This window comes from Mesoplodon densirostris, chromosome 8 (assembly GCF_025265405.1).
Source record: "Mesoplodon densirostris isolate mMesDen1 chromosome 8, mMesDen1 primary haplotype, whole genome shotgun sequence".
In the NCBI taxonomy this organism is placed as follows: domain Eukaryota; kingdom Metazoa; phylum Chordata; class Mammalia; order Artiodactyla; family Ziphiidae; genus Mesoplodon; species Mesoplodon densirostris.
Genome location: NC_082668.1, coordinates 19,705,344 through 19,727,983, shown reverse-complemented (window position 1 = coordinate 19,727,983; position 22,640 = coordinate 19,705,344). Strand labels below are relative to the sequence as shown.

Below are 22,640 nucleotides of genomic sequence, written 5' to 3'. Positions count from 1 at the left end.
TGAATTCTTCATGTATCCATACATCCATTACTTCATTTAATCATTCAACAATTTTTAATAAACATCGACAAATATTTAGTGAGCCAGGGCACTGTGGAAGGCCCGGGGCGGGGGGAGGGGGGATACAGTGGTGAGCAAGGCAGGCGTGTTTTCACAGAGCTTATAGTCTAGGGGAGATTTTAATCAGGTAAACAGCATTTGCCATATGTGGTGTGTGTGTTCTGATAGAACACTAGAAGGATATTTTACCCAAATTTACTTGGAAAACTATATTATCCCCACTCCCTGGTCTTCACATTCCCATTCTGGATCTAGGAAATGTTTTTTTTTTTTTTTTTTTTGCGGTACGCGGGCCTCTCACTGTTGTGGCCTCTCCTGTCGCGGTCCCGTTACGGCGCACAGGCTCCGGACGCTCAGGCTCGGCGGCCATGGCTCACGGGCCTAGCCGCTCCGCGGCATGTGGGATCTTCCCGGACCGGGGCACGAACCCGTGTCCCCTGCATCGGCAGGCGGACTCTCAAAACCACTGCGCCACCAGGGAAGCCCCTAGGAAATGTTTTAATCCTTCCTTCCTTATCCATGCTCTCTCAGTTACTCCAGATCCCATCTTCCTTAACGTCATTACCTGTTGATTTAGCCAGTCAACGAGTAGCTGGGAGACCCTTTGGGACAGTGTTCTAGCCCATCCTTAATTTCTTGCAATAAATACTGAGGCATTGTTTGCATAAAAACCACTCACTTGGTGCCCGTAAAGTTACCAGCTGCTTATTGATTGGGCTGAATGGAGCATTGAAAAATTATCAAGTGTTTTCTGGGAATAAAGAGGTGAGAGGACATTCCAGATACAAAGTAGCTTTAGTAAAGATACTAAAGTAGCTTTAGTAAAGGCCTGAAAAGAGAACTGGAAACAGTCGGATAGACCTGAGCTGTGTTTGGAGGGAACCAGCCCGGGACAAATAGGAATAGGGAAATTAGATCACAAAGGGCTTTGGATGTTTTGCTGAAGAGTTAGAACTAGATCCTCCAGAGCAGTGGTTTTCAAGCAGGATATTCAGGGGCCTGAGACTTCCAAGGGATAGACATGCACATATAGTTTTAGAAGAATCAGTTCCCAGATCCTCAGCTTACAAATGAACGCTTCTAAAACTGACCTTACAAAAAAGGGGTGGAGAGTGTCATATCTCTCACGCTCTCGAATTTTACTATAGTATATTTTTCTGAGTATTAAAACCTCAGGTTGGCAAACAGGGAATATTTTGGAAATATTAATTTCAGGGGGGCCTTCTTTGGTGTTTGATTAAGTTACCTCAAAAACCTAGAAGGGCTCCTGCGGCCGGCGCCGGGGGATAGCACGCATGCGTCTCGTCTTTGAATGGGTGGCACCCTTATCCTCGTGGCGGCGGCAGGAGCCGTGGCCGTGCTGCTGGCAGTGCGGCTATGGGTAGTCCTGCGTCCCCGCGCCGCTGTGCCCCGGCGGTCTCTCAGCCTCTTGGTGGCCTCTTGGTGGTGGCTGGGTCCAGTGGGCATACCACTGAGATCCTGAGGCTGCTCGAGAACTTGTCCGATGCCTACTCTCGTAGACATTATATCATTGCTGACACTGATGAAATGAGTGCCCGTAAAATAAATTCTTTTCAAGTGAATCGAGCTGATAGAAACTCCAGTGCTCCGTTTCCCGAATACTATATTCACCGCATTCCCAGAAGCCGGGAGGTCCAGCAGTCCTGGATGTCCACGGTACTCACCACCTTGTACTCTGTGTGGCTCTCCTTTCCCCTGACTCACTGAGTGAAGCCAGATTTGGTAAGAAAACTGAGCCATACGGGAAAAAATTGACTTGCCCAAAGTCTGAGGGCCACTAAGTGGATCCAAACCCGGAAAGCCTGAGACTGCAGCATCTATACTCTAATCATTGTACTATTCTACCCTTCTGTTCGGGACATAACTATTGAATTCATGAATAAATTTCCTAATAGGGTCATACAGATGAGACCACCCAGAAAAAACAAACAAACAAACAAAAAAACCCTAGAAGTCTTCCTGTCTTCCCATGTGTAATACACACTGCTGTTAGAGTGAAACTTGTTCCTTGTTGGGATATTCTGAATTCAGAAGAACACAACAGTTGGAGACTTCCCTGGTGGTCCAGTGGTTAAGACTCCGCCCTCCCAATGCAGGGGGCTCAAGTTCGATCCCTGGTCAGGGAACTAGATCCTGCATGCTGCAACTAAAAGATCCTGCATGCAGCAATGAAATTCCTGCGTGCTGCATCCAAGACCTGGTGCAGTGAAATGAATAAATAAATATTTTAAAAAAAGAACACAACAGTTAAACTGTCTAAAATGTTTTTCGGGACCACGGATTTTTCAAGCTGTATTGGATAAAAGTTGCATAAAAATTTTTAAAAGAGATTTCTTTTAGTTTAGATGTGTGTTAATCAGATAGTTAAAACTCATTTTATTAAATCGTCATGAAATGTTTATTTCAGTTACAGTTAATCCTTACCTTAGTTCTTTCTATAAAATGTTTAGTATTTTCTACCTCCTCTTAACAAAAGGATAAACTTGTTTAAACTTGTGATGAAAATTTTAGAGTTCAACTTTAAGATGTGCAAGGAATACATGGGGTTGATTTTTTTTTTTTTTTTTTTTTTTTTTGCTCTACTGCATGGCTTGCAGGATCTCAGTTCCCCAACCAGGGAGTGAACCTGGGCCATGGCAGTGAAAGTCTGGAATCCTAACCACTAGGCCGCCGGGAACTCCCCAAGGAATACATGGTTTTAAAAATTCCTAGGGGAATACATGAGTAAAATCATTGGAAGAGTATATTGCAGGAAAACCATGGAAGGGTAATTAGCAGGAAGGTAACATCAGATTTGTGCTTGAGATTACTACTGTAGTGTCAGTGTGCAGTTTGAATAAGTAAGATTTTAGACTGAAGGCAGGGAGCCAATGAGAAAACTAGAGACCAGACTAGAGATGATGAGGGCTTTATAGTGGTTGCAGTGAGGGAGAGGGTTTAGAGAGATATTAACAGTGGTAGAGTGGACAAAACCTGGTGGCAAAGTAGATGTAGGGAGAGTGGGACAAAGAGCAGTCTGGAATGATCCTTGTTTTCTGACTTTACTGATTAAGTGGGTGGTGATGCAGGAGGAACTATTAGGAGGAGGACTTTGAGGAGAAAGATAAAGGAGCTTGGGCATGCTGAATTGAGGCTCCTGCAGCACATCAAGGAAGAAAGGCCTGGGAGGTGGTTCTGTAGGTCTGAGTGATGAAAGAAAGTTGAGAATGTAGGAGATGGTTGAGGCCATGGGATAAAAGAGGTTGCTTTGGGAGAGTATGTGTTAATAGTTGCAACTGCCATTTATTTATTTATTTATTTATTCATTCATTCATTCATTCATTCAGCGGTACTGGGCCTGTCAGTGCCGTGGCCCCTCCCGCTGCGGAGCACAGGCTCTGGATGCGCAGACTCAGCGGCCATGGCTCACGGGCCCAGCCGCTCCGCGGCACCTGGGATCCTCCCGGACCGGGGCACGAACCCGTGTCCCCTGCATCGGCAGGCGGACTCTCAACCACTGTACCACCAGGGAAGCCCCGCAATTGCCATTTATTGAGCGCTTACTATGTGCCAGGCCAAGTGAGAAGGCTGAGCACAGAGGAGCACCAACTTTGAGAGAGTAGGTAGGGGAAAAGGGATGGAAGAAGGGAGGCAGAATATTTATAACCAAATCCAAAAATGAATATGTAAATGAAAAATCCCTTGCTGAAAAACTGTTTATTTTTTTTTCTGTTTTCTACTATTTTTACTTATTTATTAAAATTTTATTCTATTTATTTTTTATACTGCGGGTTCTCAGTAGTTATCCATTTTGTACATATCAGTATATATATGTCAATCCCAATCTCCCAGTTCATCCCACCACCACCGCCCCACCCCCATACCCTGCTTTTCCCCCCTTGTTGTCCACTTTTGTTCTCTACATCTGTGTCTCTATTTCGCCCTTGCCAACTGGTTCATCTGTACCATTTTTATAGATTCCACATATATGCATTAATATACGATACTTGTTTTTCTCTTTCTGACTTACTTCACTCTGTATGACAGCCTCTAGGTCCATCCATGTTTCTACAAATGACCCAATTTCATTCCTTTTCATGGCTGAGTAATGTTCCATCGTATATATGTACCACATCTTCTTTATCCATTCATCTGTCGATGGGCATTTAGGTTGCTTCCATGACCTGGATATTGTAAATAACGCTGCAGTGAACATTGGGGTGCATGTGTCTTTTTGAATTATGGTTTCCTCTGGGTATATGCCCAGTAGTGGGATTGCTGGGTTGTATGGTAATTCTATTTTTAGTTTTTTAAGGAACCTCCATACTGTTCTCCATAGTGGCTGTATCAATTTACATTCCCACCAACAGTGCAAGAGGGTTCCCTTTTCTCCACACCCTCTCCAGCATTTATTGTTTGTAGATTTTCTGATGGTACCCATTCTAACCGGTGTGAGGTGATACCTCATTGTAGTTTTGATTTGCATTTCTCTAATAATTAGTGACGTTGAGCATCTTTTCATGTGTTTGTTGGCCATCTGTATGTCTTCTCTGGAGAAATGTCTCTTTAGGTCTTCTGCCCATTTTTGGATTGGGTTGTTTGTTTTCTTGATATTGAGCTGCATGAGCTGCTTGTATATTTTGGAGATTAATCCTTTGTCAGTTGCTTCATTTGCAAATATTTTCTCCCATTCTGAGGGTTGTCTTTTCGTCTTGTTTATGGTTTCCTTTGCTGTGCAAAAGCTTTTGAGTTTCATTATTTCCCATTTGTTTATTTTTGTTTTTATTTCCATTACTCTAGGAGGCGGATCAAAAAAGGTCTTGCTGTGACTTATGTCAAAGAGTGTTCTTCTGATGTTTTCCTCTAGAATTTTATAGTGTCCAGTCTTACATTTAGTTCTGTAATCCATTTTGAGTTTATTTTTGTGTGTGGTGTTACGGAGTGTTCTAATTTCTTTCTTTTACATGTAGCTGTCCAGTTTTCCCAGCACCATTTATTGAAGAGACTGTCTTTTCTCCATTGTATATCCTTGCCTCCTTTGTCATAGATTAGTTGACCATAGGTGCGTGGGTTTATCTCTGGGCTTTCTATCCTGTTCTATTGATCTATATTTCTTTTTTTTGTGCCAGTACCATATTGTCTTGATTACTGTAGCTTTGCAGTATAGTCTGAAGTCAAGGAGTTTGATTCCTCTAGCTCTGTTTTTTTTAAAATTAATTAATTAATTTATTTTTGGCTATGTTGGGTCTTCATTTCTGTGCGAGGGCTTTCTCTAGTTGTGGCAAGCGGGGGCCACTCTTCATCGCGGTGCGCAGGCCTCTCACTATCGCAGCCTCTCTTGTTGCAGAGAACAGGGTCCAGACGCGCAGGCTCAGTAGTTGTGGCTCACGGGCCTAGTTGCTCCGCGGCATGTGGGATCCTCCCAGACCAGGGCTCGAACCCGTGTCCTCTGCATTAGCAGGCAGATTCTCAACCAATGCGCCACCAGGGAAGCCCCCTAGCTCCGTTTTTATCCCTCAATATTGCTTTGGCTATTTGGGGTCTTTTGTGTCTCCATACAAATTTAAGATTTTTTGTTCTAGTTCTGCAAAAAATGCTGTTGGTAATTTGATAGGGATTGCATTGAATCTGTAGATTGCTTTGGGAAGTAGTCATTTTCACAATATTGATTCTTCTAATCCAAGATATAGTATATCTCTCCATCTGTTTGTGTCATCTTTGATTTCTTTCATCAGTGTCTTATAGTTTTCTGCGTACAGGTCTTTTATGTCCTTAGGTAGGTTTATTCCTAGGTTTTTATTCTTTTTGTTGCAGTGGTGAATGGGATTGTTTCCTTAATTTCTCTTTCTGATCTTTTGTTATTAGTATATAGGAATGCAAGAGATTTCTGTGCATTAATTTTGTATCCTGCAACTTTACCAAATTCATTGATTAGCTCTAGTAGTTTCCTAGGGGCATCTTTAGGATTATCTACGTATAGTATGTCATCTGCAAGTGGTGGCAGTTTTACTTCTTTTTCAATTTGTATTTGTTTTGTTTTGTTTTGTTTTGTTTTTTTGTGGTACGCGGGCCTCTCACTGTTGTGGCCTCTCCCGTTGTGGAGCACAGGCTCTGGACATGCAGGCTCAGCGGCCATGGCTCATGGGCCCAGCCGCTCCGTGGCATGTGGGATCTTCCCAGACCGGGGCACGAACCTGTGTCCCCTGCATTGGCAGGCGGACTCTCAACCACTGTGCCACCAGGAAAGCCCCAATTTGTATTTCTTTTATTTCTTTTTCCTCTCTGATTGCCAAGGATAGGACTTCCAAAGCTATTTTGAATAATAGCGGTGAGAGTGGACGTCCTTGTCTTGTTCCTGATCTTAGAGGAAGTGCTTTCAGTTTTTCACCATTGAGAATGATGTTTGCTGTGGGTTTGTCATATATGGCCTTTACTCTGTTGAGGTAGGTTCCCTCTATGTCCACTTTCTGGAGAGTTTTTATCATAAATCGGTGTTGAATTTTGTCAAAAGCTTTTTCTGCATCTATTGAGATGATCATATGGTTTTTCTTCTTCAATTTGTTAATATGGTGTATCACATTGATTGATTTGCGTATATTGAAGAATCCTTGCATCCCTGGGATAAATCCCACTTGGTCATGATGTATGATCCTTTTAATGTGTTGTTGGATTCTGTTTGCTAGTGTTTTGTTGAGGATTTTGCATCTATGTTCATCAGTGATATGGGTCTGTAGTTTCTTTTTTTGTGACATGTTTGTCTGGTTTTGGTATCAGGGCGATGGTGGCCTCGTAGAATGAGTTTGGGAGTGCTCCTCCCTCTGCTATATTTTGGAAGAGTTTGAGGACAGGTGTTAGCTCTTCTCTAAATGTTTGATAGCATTCGCCTGTGAAGCCATCTGGTCATGGGCTTTTGTTTGTTGGAAAATTTTTAATCACAGTCTCAATTTCATTACTTGTGATTGATCTGTTCATATTTTCTGTTTCTTCCTGGTTCAGTCTTGGAAGGTTGTGCTTTTCTAAGAATTTGTCCATTTCTTCCAGGTTGTCCATTTTATTTGCACCGAGTTGCTTGTAGTAATCTCTCATGATTCTTGTGTTTCTGCACTCAGTTGTTACTTCTCCTTTTTCATTTCTAATTCTGTTGATTTGAGTCTTTTCCCTTTTTTTTCTTAGTGAGTCTGGCTAATGGTTTGTCAATTTTGTTTATCTTCTCGAAGAACCAGCTTTTAGTTTTACTGATCTTTGCTATTATTTCCTTCATTTCTTTTTCATTTCTTTCTGATCTGATCTTTATGATTTCTTTCCTTCTGCTAACTTTGAGGGTTTTTTGTTCTTCTTTCTCTAATTGCTTTAGGTGTAAGGTTAGGTTGTTTATTTGAGATGTTTCTTGTTTCTTGAGGTAAGATTGTATTGCTATAAAATTCCCTTTTAGAATTGCTTTTGCTGCATCCCATAGGTTTGGGGTCGTCATGTTTTCATTGTCATTTGTTTCTAGGTTTTTTTTTATTTCATCTTTGATTTTTTCAGTGATCTCTTGGTTATTTTGTAGTGAATTGTTTAACTTCCACGTGTTTGTATTTTTTACAGATATTTCCCTGTAATTGTTATCTAGTCTAATAGTGTTGTGGTTGGAAGAGATACTTGATACGATTTCAGTTTTCTTAAATTTACCAAGTCTTGATTTGTGACCCAGGATATGATCTATCCTGGAGAGTGTTCCATGAGCACTTGAGAAGAAAGTGTACTCTGTTGTTTTTGGATGCAATGTTGTATAAATATCAATTAAGTCCATCTTGTTTATTGTGTCATTTAAAGCTTGTGTTTCCTTATTTATTTTCATTTTGGATGATCTGTCCATTGGTGAAAGTGGGGTGTTAAAGTCCCCTACTATGAGTGTGTTACTGTTGATTTCCCCTTTTATGGCTGTTAGCATTTGCCTTATGTTTTGAGGTGCTCCTATGCTGGGTGCATAAATATTTACAATTGTTATGTCTTCTTCTTTGATTGATCCTTTGATCATTATATAGTCTCCTTTGTCTCTTGTAGTAGTCTTTATTTTAAAGTCTATTTTGTCTGATAAGAGAATTGCTACTCCAGCTTTCTTTTGATTTCCATTTGCATGGAGTATCTTTTTCCATCCCCTCACTTTCAGTCTGTATGTGTCCCTAGGCCTGAAGTGGGTCTCTTGTAGACAGCATATATACGGGTCTTGTTTTTGTATCCATTCAGCCAGTCTGTGTCTTTTGGTTGGAGCATTTAATCCATTTACATTTAAGGTAATTATCAATATGTATGTTTCTAATACCATTTTCTTAATTGTTTTGTGTTGTAGGTCTTTCCCTTCTTTTGTGTTTCCTGCCTAGAGAAGTTCCTTTAGCATTTGTTGTAAAGCTGGTTTGGTGGTGCTGGATTCTCTTAACTTTTGCTTGTCTGTAAAGGTTTTAATTTCTCCATGGAATCTTAATGAGATCCTTGCTGGGTAGAGTAATCTAGTTTGTACTTTTTTCCCCTTCATCACTTTAAATATGTCCTGCCACTCCCTTCTAGCTTGTAGAGTTTCTGCTGAAAGATCAGCTGTTAACCTTATGGGTATTCCCTTGTATGTTATTCGTTGCTTTTCCCTTGCTGCTTTTAATATCTTTGTATTTAATTTTTGATAGTTTGATTAATATGTGTCTTGGCATGTTTCTCCTTGGATTTATCCTGTATGGGACTCTCTGCACTTCCTGGACTTGATTGAATATTTCCTTTCCCATGTTAAGGAAGTTTTCAGCTATAATCTCTTCAAATATTTTCTCAGAGCCTTTTTTTTTCTCTTCTTCTGGTACCCCTATAATTTGAATGTTGGTGCATTTAATGTTGGCCCAGAGGTCTCTGAGGCTGTCTTCAATTCTTTTCATTCTTTTTTCTTTATTCTGCTCTGCAGTAGTTATTTCCACTTTTTATCTCCAGGTCACTTATCTGTTCTTCTGTCACTAATCTGCCTCAGTTATTCTGATATTGATTGCTTCTAGAGAATTTTAAATTTCATTTATTGTGTTGTTCATCATTGTTTGTTTGCTCTTTAGTTATTCTAGGCCCTTGTTAAATGTTTCTTGTATTTTCTCCATTCTATTTTCAAGATTTTGGATCATTTTTACTATCATTACTCTGAATTTTTTTTCAGGTAGACTGGCTATTTCCTCTTCATTTGTCTGGTCTGGTGGGTTTTTTTGTTTTTTTGGGGTTTTTTTTGTGGTTTGCGGGCCTCTCACTGTTGTGGCCTCTCCCATTGCAGAGCACAGGCTCCGGACACACAGGCTCAGCGGCCATGGCTCACGGGCCTAGCTGCTCCGTGCATGTGGCATCTTCCTGGACCGGGGCACAAACCCGTGTCCCCTGCATCAGCAGGCAGACTCTCAACCACTGTGCCATCAGGGAAGCCTGGTCTGGTGGGTTTTTACCTTGCTCCTTCATCAGCTGCATATTTCTCTGTCTTCTCATTTTGCTGAATACACTGTGTTTGGGGTCTCCTTTTCGCAGGCTGCAGGTTTGTAGTTCCCATTGTTTTTGGTGTCTGCCCCCAGTGGGTAAGGTTGGTTCAGTGGCTTGTGTAGGCTTCCTGGTGAAGCGGACTGGTGCCTCTGTTCTGGTGGGTGGGGCTGGATCTTGTCTTTCTGGTGGGTGGGGCTGCGTCTAGTGGTGTGTTTGGTGTGTCTGTGAACTTAGTATGGTTTTAGGCAGCCTCTCTGCTAATGGGTGGAGTTGTGTTCCTGTCTTGCTAGTTGTTTGGCATGGGGCATCCAGCACTGGAGCTCGCTGTCCGTTGGGTGGAGCTGGGTCCTAGTGTTGAGATGGAGATCTCTGGGAGAGCTCTCGCTGATTGATATTACATGGGGCTTGGAGGTCTCTGGTGGTCCAGTGTCCTGAACTCGGCTCTCCCACCTCAGAGGCTCAGGCCTGACATCAGGCCAGAGCACCAAGATGCTGTCAGCCACATGGCTCGGGAGTAAAAAAAGAAAGAAAGAAAAATAAATAAATAAATAAATAAATAGAAATAAAAATAAAATAAAAATATTTTTTAAATTATTACAATAAAAAAGTAATTTAAAAGAAAAGAGAGAGCAACCAAACCAATAAACAAATCCACTAGTGATACAAGTGCTAGAAACTATACTAAGGTAAACATAAAAATCAGAAACAAATTGGTGGCAGACGGCAAACCCCAAGTCTCCAGTTGCTCCCAAAGTCCACTGCCTCAATTATGGGTTGATTCGTTGTCTATTCAGGTATTCCACAGATGCAGGGTATCTCAAGTTGATTGTGAGGATTTAATCCACTGCTCCTGAGGCTGCTGGGAGAAATTTCCCTTTCTCATCTTTGTTCGCACAGCTCCTGGGGTTCAGCTTTGGATTTGGCCCCGCCTCTGTGTGTACGTGGCCCTCAGGCTTCTGTTCCCACCCAGACAGGACGGGGTTAAAGCAGCGACTGATTAGGGGGCTCTGGCTCACTCATGCTGGGGGGAGGGAGGGGTACGGTAGTTATAATTGGAATGCGTTATAATTGGAATGCGGGGTGAGCCCGCGGCGGCAGAGGCCAGCATGACATTGCAGTGGCCTGAGGCGTGCCGTATGTTCTCCTGGGAAGTTGTCCCTGAATCACGGGACCCTGGCAGTGGCGGGCTGCACAGGCTCCTGGGGGGTTGGGGGTGTGTGTGGATAGTGATGTGTGCTTGCACACAGGATTCTTGGTGGCTGCAGCAGCAGCATTAGTGTTTCACGCCCATCTCTGGTGTCTGAGCTGATAGCCGCGGCTTGCATCCTTCTCTTGAGCTTGTTTAGGCGGCGCTCTGCCTTCTGTGGGCAGACAGGGAAGGAATCCCCTCTCCTTGTGCACCCTGAAACAATGGTCTCTTGCCTCTTAGGCAGCTCCAGACTTTTTCCCGGACTCCCTCCTGGCTAGCCGTGTCGCACTAGACCCCTTCAGGCTGTGTGCACACAGCCAACCCCAGTCCTCTCCCTGGGGTCTGACCTCCGAAGCCCGAGCCTCAGCTCCCAGCCCCTACCCGCCCCGGCGGGTGAGCAGACAAGCGTCTCGGGCTGGTGAGTGCTGGTCGGCACCGATCCTCTGTGCGGGAATCTCTCCGCTTTTCCCTCCGCACCCCTGTTGCTGCGCTCTCCTCCGCGGCTCCGAAGCTTCCCCCCGCCGCCCACCCCCCGTCTCCACCAGTGAAGGGGCTTCCTAGTGTGTGGTAACCTTTCCTCCTTCACGGCTCCCTCCCACTGGTGCAGGTCCCGTCCCTATTCTTTTGTCTCTGTTTTTTCTTTTTTCTTTTGCCCTACCCAGGTACATGGGGATTTTCTTGCCTTTTGGGAAGTCTGAGGTCTTCTGCCAGCGTTTAGTAGGTGTTCTGTAGGAGTTGTTCCTCATGTAGATCTATTTTTCATGTATTTGTGGGGACGAAGGTGATCTCCACATCTCACTCCTCCACCATCTAGAAGGTCCCTCCTAGGTGTTTGTTCTTTAATTCTTCTAGGTCTTTGTTAAACATTTCTTGCATCTTCTCTATCTTAGCCTCCATTCTTTTCCTGAGGTCCTGGATCATCTTCATTATCATTATTCTGAATTCTTTTTCTGGAAGGTTGCCTATCTCAGCTTCATTTAGTTGTTTTTCTGGGGTTTTATCTTGTTCCTTCATCTGGTACATAGTCCTCTGCCTTTTCATTTTGTCTATCTTTCTGTGAATGTGGTTTTCGTTCCACAGGCTGCAGGATTGTTGTTCTTCCTGCTTCTGCTGTCTGCCCTCTGGTGGATGAGGCTATCTAAGAGGAGGGACTGGTGGTGGGTAGAGCTGGCTGTTGCTCTGGTGGGCAGAGCTCTGTAAAACTTTAATCCGCTTCTGAGCTGATAGGTGGGACTGAGTTCCCTCCCTGTTGGTTGTTTGCCCTGAGGCGACCCAGCACGGGAGCCTACAGGCTCTTTGGTGGGGCTAATGGTGGACTCCGGGAGTGCTCACTCCGAGGAGTCCTTCCCAGAACTTCTGCTGCCAGTGTCCTTGTCCCCGTGGTGAGCCACAGCCATCCCCGGCCTCTGCAGAAGACCCTCCAACACTAGCAGGTAGGTCTGGTTCAGTCTCCTATGGGGGTCACTGCTCCTTTCCCCTGGGTCCCGATGCGCACACTACTTTGTGTGTGCCCTCCAAGAGTGGAGTCTCTGTTTCCCCCAGTCCTGTCAAAGTCCTGCAATCAAATCCCACTACCCTTCAAAGTCTGATTCTCTGGGAATTCCTCCTCCCGTTGCCAGACCCCCAGGTTGGGAGGACTGACATGGGCCTCAGAACCTTCACTCCAGTGGGTGGACTTCTGTGGTATAAGTGTTCTCCAGTTTGCGAGTCACCCACCCAGCAGTTATGGGATTTGATTTTATTGTGATTGCACCCCTCCTACCGTCTCACTGCAGCTTCTCCTTTGTCTTTGGATGTGGGGTATCTTTTTTGGTGAGTTCCAGTGTCTTTCTGTCGATGATTGTTCAGCAGTTAGTTGTGATTCTGGTGCTCTCGCAAGAGGGAGTGAGTGCACGTCCTTCTGCTCCGCCATCTTGAACCAATCCTGTTTTCTACTGTTTTTAATTCTTCACCCAGCTCTCACCTGAAAAACTTAGATGAACCTTTAACTTCAGGATCTGCTCCTCATGATGTGGAGTTGAGTGTAGCTTTCCTGCTAGATTCCTTCTATGACCTTGGAATTGTCTGGTCATAGGCTTCCTGTATTTTAGCATGCAATCAGATGCTTTGATCTGTTGGTGAAATGCAGAGAAAACTTTTCTTTAATGCCCTGAACTTCTCATTCTCTCTTCTGGCAGAACTGGGAAGCCAGACCTGGTATTTTTGGAAAAACTACTGAGAGTGCTAATTTCTGTTAGACCCTGAAATACAAAGGGCCTTGTCCTTGGGAGCCTCTTGGACATCCTGGACAGGCAGTGCTATTCTAGACCAGAGGTTCTCATTATATGCAGTTTTTTTTGTTTGTTTTGTTTTTTTTGGCTGCTTCAGGTCTTACTTGCGGCCCGTGGGATCTGTCATTGTGCTGCGTGGCCTGTGGGTTTTCTCTTCTCTAGTTGTGGCACGTGGGCTCCAGGGCGTGTGGGCTCTGTAGTTTGCAGCATGTGGGCTCTCTTGTTGAGGCGTGGGAGCTCAGTAGTTGTAGTGCGCGGGTTTAGTTGCCCCACGGCATGTGGGATCTTAGTTCCCCGACCAGGGATCGAACCCACGTCCCCTGCATTGGGAAGGAGGATTCTTTACCACTGGACCACCAGGAAAGTCCCTCTTATCTGCACTTTTAAAGCTCTTTGCGGTCCTCAGTGTATTTTTTAATGTGGGATATATATCTACTCCATACTAGAAATTGAAGTTTTTTGTTTTTTTTGTGTGTGTGGTACGCGGACCTCTCACTGTTGTGGCCTCTCCCGTTGTGGAGCACAGGCTCCAGACGCGCAGGCTCAGCGGCCGTGGCTCATGGGCCTAGTCGCTCTGCGGCATGTGGGATTTTCCCGTACTGGGGCACGAACCCATGTCCCCTGCATCGGCAGGCGGACTCTTAACCACTGCGCCACCAGGGAAGCCCTGAAGTATTTATTTATTAATTCATTTCGAAATAATAATAAACCCATTGCAAGTAAACATAAGTAGCATTTTTAAAAATGCAAAACGCTATTGTTTCAGAAATATTAGTGAGAAGAGTGGCATTGTTTTTGAGAATCTCATTAATGTCTGACTTAATAGAAGACAGCTGGATTCTCATATTTGTTTTTGCATTCAGTTGGTTTGATATGTTGTTGTGATTGAATGATGACGAAAATCCAGCCTCACATAGATAATTAGTTGGAAAAGGGAGGAATATTTCTATGGCCTTTTCAGACAATAGTGGGTATTCTTCTTTGGTACTACACAGAAGTTAACAAGGGGTGGTTTTATGAAGGTTAGCTGCAACGGAATCTGAAATGTTATTAGTGAGCTTTTCATACTTGGTTTCATTAGAATCCATTGGTCTGTCTCTGACTTTGACCGGACATTTTACCCATGCCTGATTCTTTGACATTGTGTGATAGATATTTGGAAAATACTAGTTCGTTGAGTTATGTAGATCTTACAAATGTTGCCACATTTTATTTTACAGTATCATAAACCAATATATTATCACCACACTCATCAGAAAGATGGTTAGGTATTGGGAAGCTTTCAAGCTCATAGTGGCAGATACAATTTTGCCAAAGTTATAATTTTCTCTTGGAAGCTCAAATTTCATCATTGGCAACAAACACTGTCAGCTGTTTTCCCTGAAGCGACAGGCTTACTCTGTTTCATTTTCTAGAGAATGCCTGCCAAGTATTAATGTTTGAATAACCATCACTTATGTGTCCTTCATTCTTTCAAGTAAACATGATGTTCCACAGAGAAATTTTGCAATTCAAACAAGTGCTTTATTTAGAGACAACCATCGTCTTCTATTTTATATGTACTTCTCATTTTGTAGCACAGAATATTAAAAAGATGTACTTGAGGATTGAGATTTCATTTTTATTGCATCATCAAGGACATTCGTAAGTAAAGCTGGCATTTCTTCTTTCACTGTGCAGTGAAGGAGTGTGTGGTGGTAAAGAATCTAGCTTGGTGCCATTGTCTCGGCTCCCACTCAGGAACAAGCAGTTTGACCCACCATTGCTCTTGCACCATCAGTGGAAAGGCTGGCACAGTAAAAAAAAAAAAAAAAAAAAGGCAAATCACTTCTTAGTTTTGTTACGAAAATAGTTTCAGCTAGTGGAACCCCTGAAAGAGTCTTAGGGTTCCCTCAGGGTCTGGGACCACACTTCGAGGACCACTGCTTTAGAGAGCTCACCTGAGGTTTCTTTCAGAAGCTGCTGAAGGTCAAGGCTTCAGGAGAGCTAGTCATTTAATTGTTAAGGCTTCAGCTGTTTTCACTTTTTAGTAATTTGCAGATGGACCTCCCTCAGCTCTAGCTGCTGTAAGCTGTATTTTTTCCTGAGGTTTGCTAACTACTCTTACATAATTGTGTTCTACAAGAGCTGCCCTTCTCAACTTGTGGTAGTGACCCTTCCTTCTCATTAGGGTTGGGGTATTGGCCTTCCTCTCTTAACAGGGCTTTAAAGAAGTTCTGTGCTCCTCCAGCTTTCTTTAGGGAGACATAGTTTGGGATTTATCTCATAAGAGAAGATGGGTCTGATTCCTATACTCCTCCTCATTCTGTTTGATTTCAGACAAGTCAGTTCTACCTTCTTACATAACTGTTGAGCAACTAAAGTAATTTCATCAGAGATCTTATGACTGTAGACTCTGAACCGTTTCCGATGTCCTGAGTTCCCCTGGTGACTGAGGGAAACACTTAGATGGAGGAGGAAAAGGAAACTTCAGATCCCAAGAGCCACATACACTCCTGTAATGTAGGAGAGTGATACAGTCAGTGTGTAATGAATAACTGCTTTCTGTAGAAATAGACACTTTGTCCAAGTTGGTCTGGGCCTGGCCCCTGGTGACTTGATGGTTTGAGACAACGGTCATAGATTTTCTAGCATAGACTGCTCGTCATTCACTCTCACTTAAGGAGGAAACTTGAGGCAAAATGATCCCACAGAGAGTGGAAGGCAGAAGGAGATAGACAGCTTCTGAATGCTGTCTAAAGATGGCAAAGCAGGATGTTGAGATTCCTGAGACTGGATGCTTTAGAAGGAGAGAGGCTGGATCCAGGACGTCAGGCAGGATGCTACTGCAACAGTCCTGCACTTGGTGAGGGGGGTGAGGGACTAGGAATTGGACTGAGCCAGTCATGCAAATAGAAAGAAAAGGACGTTTGAGGCCACTTTGTTTATCTTCAGAATGCTCAGCAGTTCTTCACCTTCCTTTCTTATACCTTTAAGGGAAAAAAAATTGTTTCTTTTTTAACAGCTTCGTGGAGGTATAACTGACATTGAAAATATTCATCACTCTCAAGTCAATTAATTTTTAAACTTTGTTCTAAGGAGCCTTAATATCTCATGACATTTTGCGGGGAGGCTTGGGTAGCATTGCTGAGGAGGAGGCCAGACTAGGGCAGTGATCTTCCTCCTTCTACTCGAATAGCTGTGCATTTATCTGTTACAGAAACACAAGATTTTCCTATAAAAACCATCATGGAGCTTATGAGGCATCATATGAGAAGAGAACAGTGGTAAAAGATAGCCTTTACAAAGTATCCAATTAGAGGAATAAATACACAACAGATATTCATGGGTGGGATGGAGCTTGAGCTGGGCCTGGAAAAGGTAAATAAAATATGATAAGCATTTGGAAGGAAGAGGCTGAGTGGAGTAAGGGCCTGCAGACAGGTTTGAAAGGATTAGTATAAGACCAGAACAGGTCATATAACAGAGTTCGAGGTGGAAGGCAATGGAAATACGCCTTTAAAAAAGACTGAAGCCAGACTCAGGCTAAGAAGTCTGGAATTTATTCACTTACATGAGAATCATCTAGAAGGCTTGTTTAAAATACAGATCCCTGGCCCCACCCCAGGCCCACTGAATCCTCTCTGAAAGTGGGGCTCAGGAATCTGCACCCCAGGTTATTCTGATGCAGGTCGTTGGTGGGCTACTGTGATATTAAATGAGGACTCACGGAAAATTTTTGGAAAGGTAACTGATCAAGTAATATTTAAACAAAGTTAATCTGGAGGTTGCCTGCAGAATGGAATTAGGGAGGGCAGACCCTGGAGACACAAACTTCAGTCTGGAAGCTGTTGCAGTAGTCCAGATCTGGGATGGTGGTTGAAATGAAAGGAGGAGGCATGCCATGAAGGAAGAATCTCTTAAGTTTTGTGACTGGTTTGGCTTTGGAGATTAAGAGAAAGGAAGAAATCAAAAGTGACTTAAGTTTTCCTCTTAGGTGACTGAGAGAAAGAAGGTTCCACTGAAAGAAATTGGAACGTCAAGAGTGCAGAGCTAGGGAATTCCCTGGAGGTCCAGTGGTTAGGACTTGGCACTTTCACTGCCGGGGTCCCGGTTCAGTTCCTGGCTGGGGAACTGAGATGCTGTAAGCCGTAAGGCGCGGCCAAAAAAAAGAGTGCAGAGCTGATCTGACAAGCTGGGCTGAAGTGGTTGGACTTGCCTGTGGAAAAGGTGGAGAAGACAGTTGGTGATGAGGAGGACACAGAGCTTGAGAGAAGTCGGGTCTGAAAGGTGACTCTTCTCCTGCAGGTAATAGTTGAAGTGGTGAGAGTAGATTGGTTTGATGTGGGAGAGAGGATAAAAGAGAGGAGCTGTGGAGGATTTTGGAGCGGACCTCTGGAGGAAAGGGCACTGTTGAAGCAGTTGGGTGTGGCTGTGGCAGAGTTCCTACACTGAGTAAAGTAGCAGCAACAAGGAGATGCTGGTAGCAGGCCCAGTGTTCACTGCAGCACTATTTCCCATAGCCGAGTTATGGAAGCAATCCAAGTGTCCAGTGATAGATGAATGGACACAGAAGATGTGGTATATATATACAGTGGAATATTACTTGGCCATAAAAAGAGAGAAATCTTGCCATTTGCAAAAACATGGGTGGATCTAGAGGGTATTATGCTAAGTAAGATAAGTCAGACAAGGAAAAACAAATGCCCTGTGGGAAATGGCCATTGCAGACACATACAAGATCTAGAATCCTGTTAGTCACAGAGAAGAGAATCCACTTTACTCTGGCACTAGCCCAGCAGGCCACCCGCAGCTTCTGAAGAGGGTGGGCGTATATCCTTCGCCTTCCTCTTCCTCATTTGGATTAAAAGTGAAGCCAGCTAGAAGCCGGGCCACTTGCGTCCAGTGTCCCTGGCACCGAGGTTTCGTGTGGAGGGATGCAGAGAGGCAGACATTGAGCAGTGTGTGCAGAGAGGAGGGTTCTCTGCACCCAGCCCCGAGGTGTGCAGTGGGTACCCATGCCTATGAAGGAAAGCGGGCTTGCCCGCGGTGCAGATGAGGATGCGGTGGTGTGCTCTTGGGCACTTCACCCGCAAAGGGGCTCAGTATAAACAGTGGGGGAGTGTTTCCAACCTGCCTTTTGTCTTGTACCTGAAGGTTAGGGATAAGTGAGGGAACAGGGCCTGGGTGTGTGTTTCATTTCTATTTAAGAGGCAGCATGGAGTCAAACTCAGGTTTTAATCTAGCCACTCCTTGTTGGTTGTTTAGTTATAGAAAAGTTACTTAGCTTTACTGAGTCTTGGATTCATCATCAGCAAATTGAACATAGGGTTTTTGTGAGGCTTAAATGAGCATAGTACCTGGTATTTATTAGGTGCCCAAACTAGCATTCATCAGTTCTAGTGTATTTCCCCTTTATTTACTGTGTTTTTTTCAGTTTATTCATTCAACAGAATATTGAGCACTTATTGTGAGTGAGACCCTGTATTGGGGACATCAGGAGAGGGACAACATGTTCCTTGCTCCTAGTCAGATGAGTAGTCCCTTATTAAAGCTCAGTGTAATACAGACAGTGATGGTGGCGAGCACAGAGATGAGGCATCCTGTTTGAACTGGGGAGTCCAGAAAGGCTGCCTGGTGAAAGTGATATTTGAGCTGTTTATTTTTTGTCTGGTGGAAGAGAAGGAAAGGCTCCTAGGGAGCGATACTTGTAGAGACATGAAGGTCTGAGATAGGAGGATGCACGTGAGGAGCCACAAGTTGGGTGATATTCAGGGAGCACCATCCTGAAATCTTGTTTCCTTAGCCCTTTTTGCCATCACTTTGGTGACTCTGTTGTGCTGCATCGGTGGGGAAAGATGTAGATTCCTGAAAGATGACTACGTGAATTGGGACGTGAATCTGTTGAGTGTACATGACACACACTCAGGTGTGTGGTCTTATAAAATCACTGGCAGGATTTGACCCTTCCCTTTGTGTGTGCTTCTCTACCGTAAGTGCACAGAGTATAATTGTCCCCCGCACAGTATTTCCATAGTTTGGACTTGGTGGACGTCCATTTTCTGTTACCTTAATTTGTGGTTACTGGCATCATATCTGGTTTTAGCCCTTATGCTGTCTTTTGCCCACTATCATTTTGAATATTGGCAGTGATTTTTTGGTACTCTCCTTGAGAAAGAATCCACATAGGTCAGCCTTTTCAGGAAAAGAGGGCGACGTCATGTGGCTTCTGCAGGCTTTTTGTTGGTAGACAACACCAACAGTTCCTGTAGCTGTAGACAGGAATTCTCCTTTCAAAACACAAAGTCCTCTCCCCATTGACTGTGTCTCAAATGAAACTTGAGCAAAAAAAATTCTCTGCTAATTCCTTCCCTCTAGCCACTCTGAAGACACTTGATGAAGATGCCAGGATTTCATTCAGAATTATCCCAGATGAATGACTTCTTATAAAAGGGTCTTGTATTATTTTTCCCCTGGATGCTGTCGTGAAAGCAGACCCACCTTTCCCTGCAGGTGTGAAAACTGCAGACTATTTTGTGAATTTGGTTTAGAAAGCAAGAGACCTACTAAACTGACTGTTGGGAACCCAGAACTACAGGCTGGTTCAGAGGTTTTGCTTTAGAGGAAAGGTTCAATGAGGAAATGTAAGAGACAGGCTCTCCTTCCCCCAAATCAGCCCAAACTGAAGGCTGGGATTTGGAATAAAGAAAGTTTCTCTCCTCTTCTCGCCTCTGTATTCTACGCCCTGACCTTGCCTGTCCCATTGTGGCTGCTGGAAATAAAGTCACCTTAAATAAAAAGAATGTTGGTGTCTAGTTCCATCTTGTTTCTTCTCTTTTCCACCAACACGTTGGTTGGAATTTAAGCCTATATAGTTGGCAAGACACTTGAAGAGACGAAATTACTGTCTCAGCTCCAGAATGCACTCCAGAGGTCAGCAGGAGAAATCTCTGCTCTTACCTGAACTTGTCACATGTAACCGTGAAAAGCAGACCACATCAGGGGCAGCTGAGAATTGGTGAGGGAGCAGTCGATGTAAACTATGCTTCTCAAATGATCTTTGACCATTCAGAATTGGTTGATGAGGAGGAAGGTATTAGCTGGTTTCTCTGCCACACCCAGACTTGCCTCATTCCTAGGCACACTCGTGTCAGGTGAGGGAAGGAAGCCACTTGTGTAAAGTTGTGGATGATGAGACAGAAAGGTGATGTTTTCTTTGGAGAGAGAGGAAAGAGCTCTCTGAGTGAGAGGGTGGGAACATGTGAACAGACTTACACTGGTGGCACCTTAGTGTCCCAGTCCTTGATGGAGCCAGCTTTGGTTGCATGAGGGCAGCAGGAAGTCCACTGAAAACACCCTAAGGATCTTGTGTTCTTCTCCCAGGGCCCCAGTTGATGACCAAGACTGGTTGCCCAGGAAGTGCTGAGGTGGGGCTCTTCCTTGCCTGGGCACCACTGTAGCATTGTGTCCGTCCTTCTAGGACTGTAACATTCCCAATTGTCTCTCTGCCCTTCAGGCCGACGGACCTCAAGGATGCGGCTGCTACTGCTGGAGGTACGAGGCACCTTACCTGAGCTGGGCCATGAGGCCGTGTGGCCGTGATGTGGGCTCCTCATGGCCTCAGCAAGCACAGAGCGCTACACTATTGGCCTCCGCCGGGGAAACAGCTTTAAGCCGAGTGGGCCCTCAGGCACAGTGCCTACTGCGCCACCTGAGAAACCCTCTGAGGGCAAAGTCTGGGCTCAGGCTCATCAGCAGGTGAAGCCAATCTGGAAGCTGGAGAAGAAGCACGTGGGGACACTTTCAGCAGGATTGGGCCCAGGCCTCTTGGGTGTCCCACTGCAGCCCGCATACTTCTTTTGCCCCAGCACTTTATGTAGCTCTGGGAGCACGGCTGTCATTGCAGGCCACAGCAGCTCCTGCTACCTGCATTCCCTCCCGGGCCTGTTCAGCAGCACCCTGCTCTACCGCCGCTCCAACTACGGCCACAGACCATACCAGCAGCTGGAGTCTTTCTGCCTGCGTTCAAGCCCGTCAGAAAAAGGACCTTTTTCTCTCCCTCAAAAGAGACTCCCTATCAGACTCACTGCCAATAAGGCCACTTCTTCCAAGGTCTCCCCCATGGCATCCTCATCCACAGAACCATACCTCTCACTGGGAGCGACTGGGGAAAATCCTTCAGGGAAGAGCCTGGCCTCTGCCATCTCAGGGAAGACCCCATCTCCACTCTCCTCTTCTTCCTCTTCCTACAAGCTCACGCTAAATAACAACTCCTTCACGCGGCCAAATAGCACTAAAGTGCCTTTATTGCAGGCCACAGAAGGCCTGAAGCCAGTATCCTCACCGAAGGTCCAGCTTGTCTCCTGGCATCATTCAGGGGGCACTGGAGACTGTGCACGCCAGCCTATTGAGCACAAGGTGCCCAAGAGCAGTGGCACTGTCCTAGATGATGACCCTTCCCACAGCACCCTGTCTACCCCCAGTTCCTTAGACGCTTCCACCACTAGGGCTGCCTCTCCCCACTGCAACTGGAGTAACTTAGCCACAGGGGCAGAGCCATATCCCTATGGCCTGGATGGGGACTCTGTTTCCCAGAATCTGACTAAGGAGGTACGGTTCACTGAGGCCGTGAGGAAGCTGACTGCAAGAGGCTTTGAGAAGAAGCCAAGGCAAGGCTACCATTTTGAACAGTCTTATTTCATGAACCCCAGCTTGCAGTGGGATGTCCTCAACAGGAACAGGTGGTGGAAACCAGCTGTGGTAGGCCAGCAGCTCCCTCAGGAGAATGCTGGAGCAGACAGTAGGGTCCTCCCTGGAGCCTCGGACACCATGGAGCTGGACAGTGCAGTCTTCTGTACCAAACACATCAGCATTCACCTCCTTGCCTCACACGCCAGTGGGCTCAGCTGCAGCCCTGCCTGTGGATCTGCGATTGACTCCCCACCTCTTGGAGAAGACAAAACTCCAGCTCTGCCTTCTCCCCCTCAGCCCCTTGGCGTGGCCGAGGTGGCCACCCGCCTCTCTTCCATCCATCTGGGCAAGCTTGGGAGGGAGGAGCCTAAGGAAGCCAGGAAGCTGGACTCACCTGCTAGGGATATTGGGTAAGTCGGAGAAAGTTTTTGGTTCATTTAAAGCAGTAGAATGTATACATGTTTGGTGACACTGACCGTCTGTCTCTGGAGGTTGATTTTGTTTCCTAACTGCCCTAGAATTTTGGTTTTCACTTTAGGGCAGAGGTCAGCAAGCTACACTCTGCAGGCCAAATCCCACCCTCTGCCTGCTTTTATAAATAAGGTTTTATTGAAATGCAGCCTTACTCCTTCATTTACTACTGTCTGTGGCTGCTTTTTTGTTATAACGGTAGGGTTGAGTAGTTGCGACAGACTGAATGGCCCGCAAAACTGAAAATATTTACTGTCTTGTCCTTTAGAGGAAGAGTCTGCTAAGCCTTGCTTTAGGTTATAACCAGGGAAAAATAAGAATTCCAAACACCATGTGTTGGGAACTGTGATTTCTCTACTTAATTCCAAACCAAATCAGGTTCTCAGTCATTCCTGGTATGACAGCCGTTTCAGAGTTAGGGCATACACATACCTGGCCTCTTCTCTTGTGCCTTGTTACTTCTCTGGAACCGTGGTCCACCAAAGCCTTGTTCTGAGTTCCCAGAG

General features: G+C 44.9%; 1 protein-coding gene and 1 pseudogene across 4 annotated transcripts in view; both read left to right on the top strand.

Moving 5' to 3' along the window:
* TTLL4 (tubulin tyrosine ligase like 4) overlaps positions 1 to 22,640 on the top strand; it is a 61,472-nt gene that overhangs the window by 6,400 nt on the left and 32,432 nt on the right. For all 4 annotated transcript variants that reach the window (XM_060106018.1, XM_060106016.1, XM_060106017.1 and 1 more), the window contains exon 2: positions 20,489 to 22,073. In XM_060106018.1, the coding sequence (XP_059962001.1) occupies positions 20,587 to 22,073 (1,487 nt within the window). In that variant the 5' untranslated portion in view covers positions 20,489 to 20,586. The remainder of the gene's footprint in view (positions 1 to 20,488; positions 22,074 to 22,640) is intronic.
* LOC132494702 (UDP-N-acetylglucosamine transferase subunit ALG14 homolog) lies at positions 1,373 to 20,574 on the top strand (annotated as a pseudogene).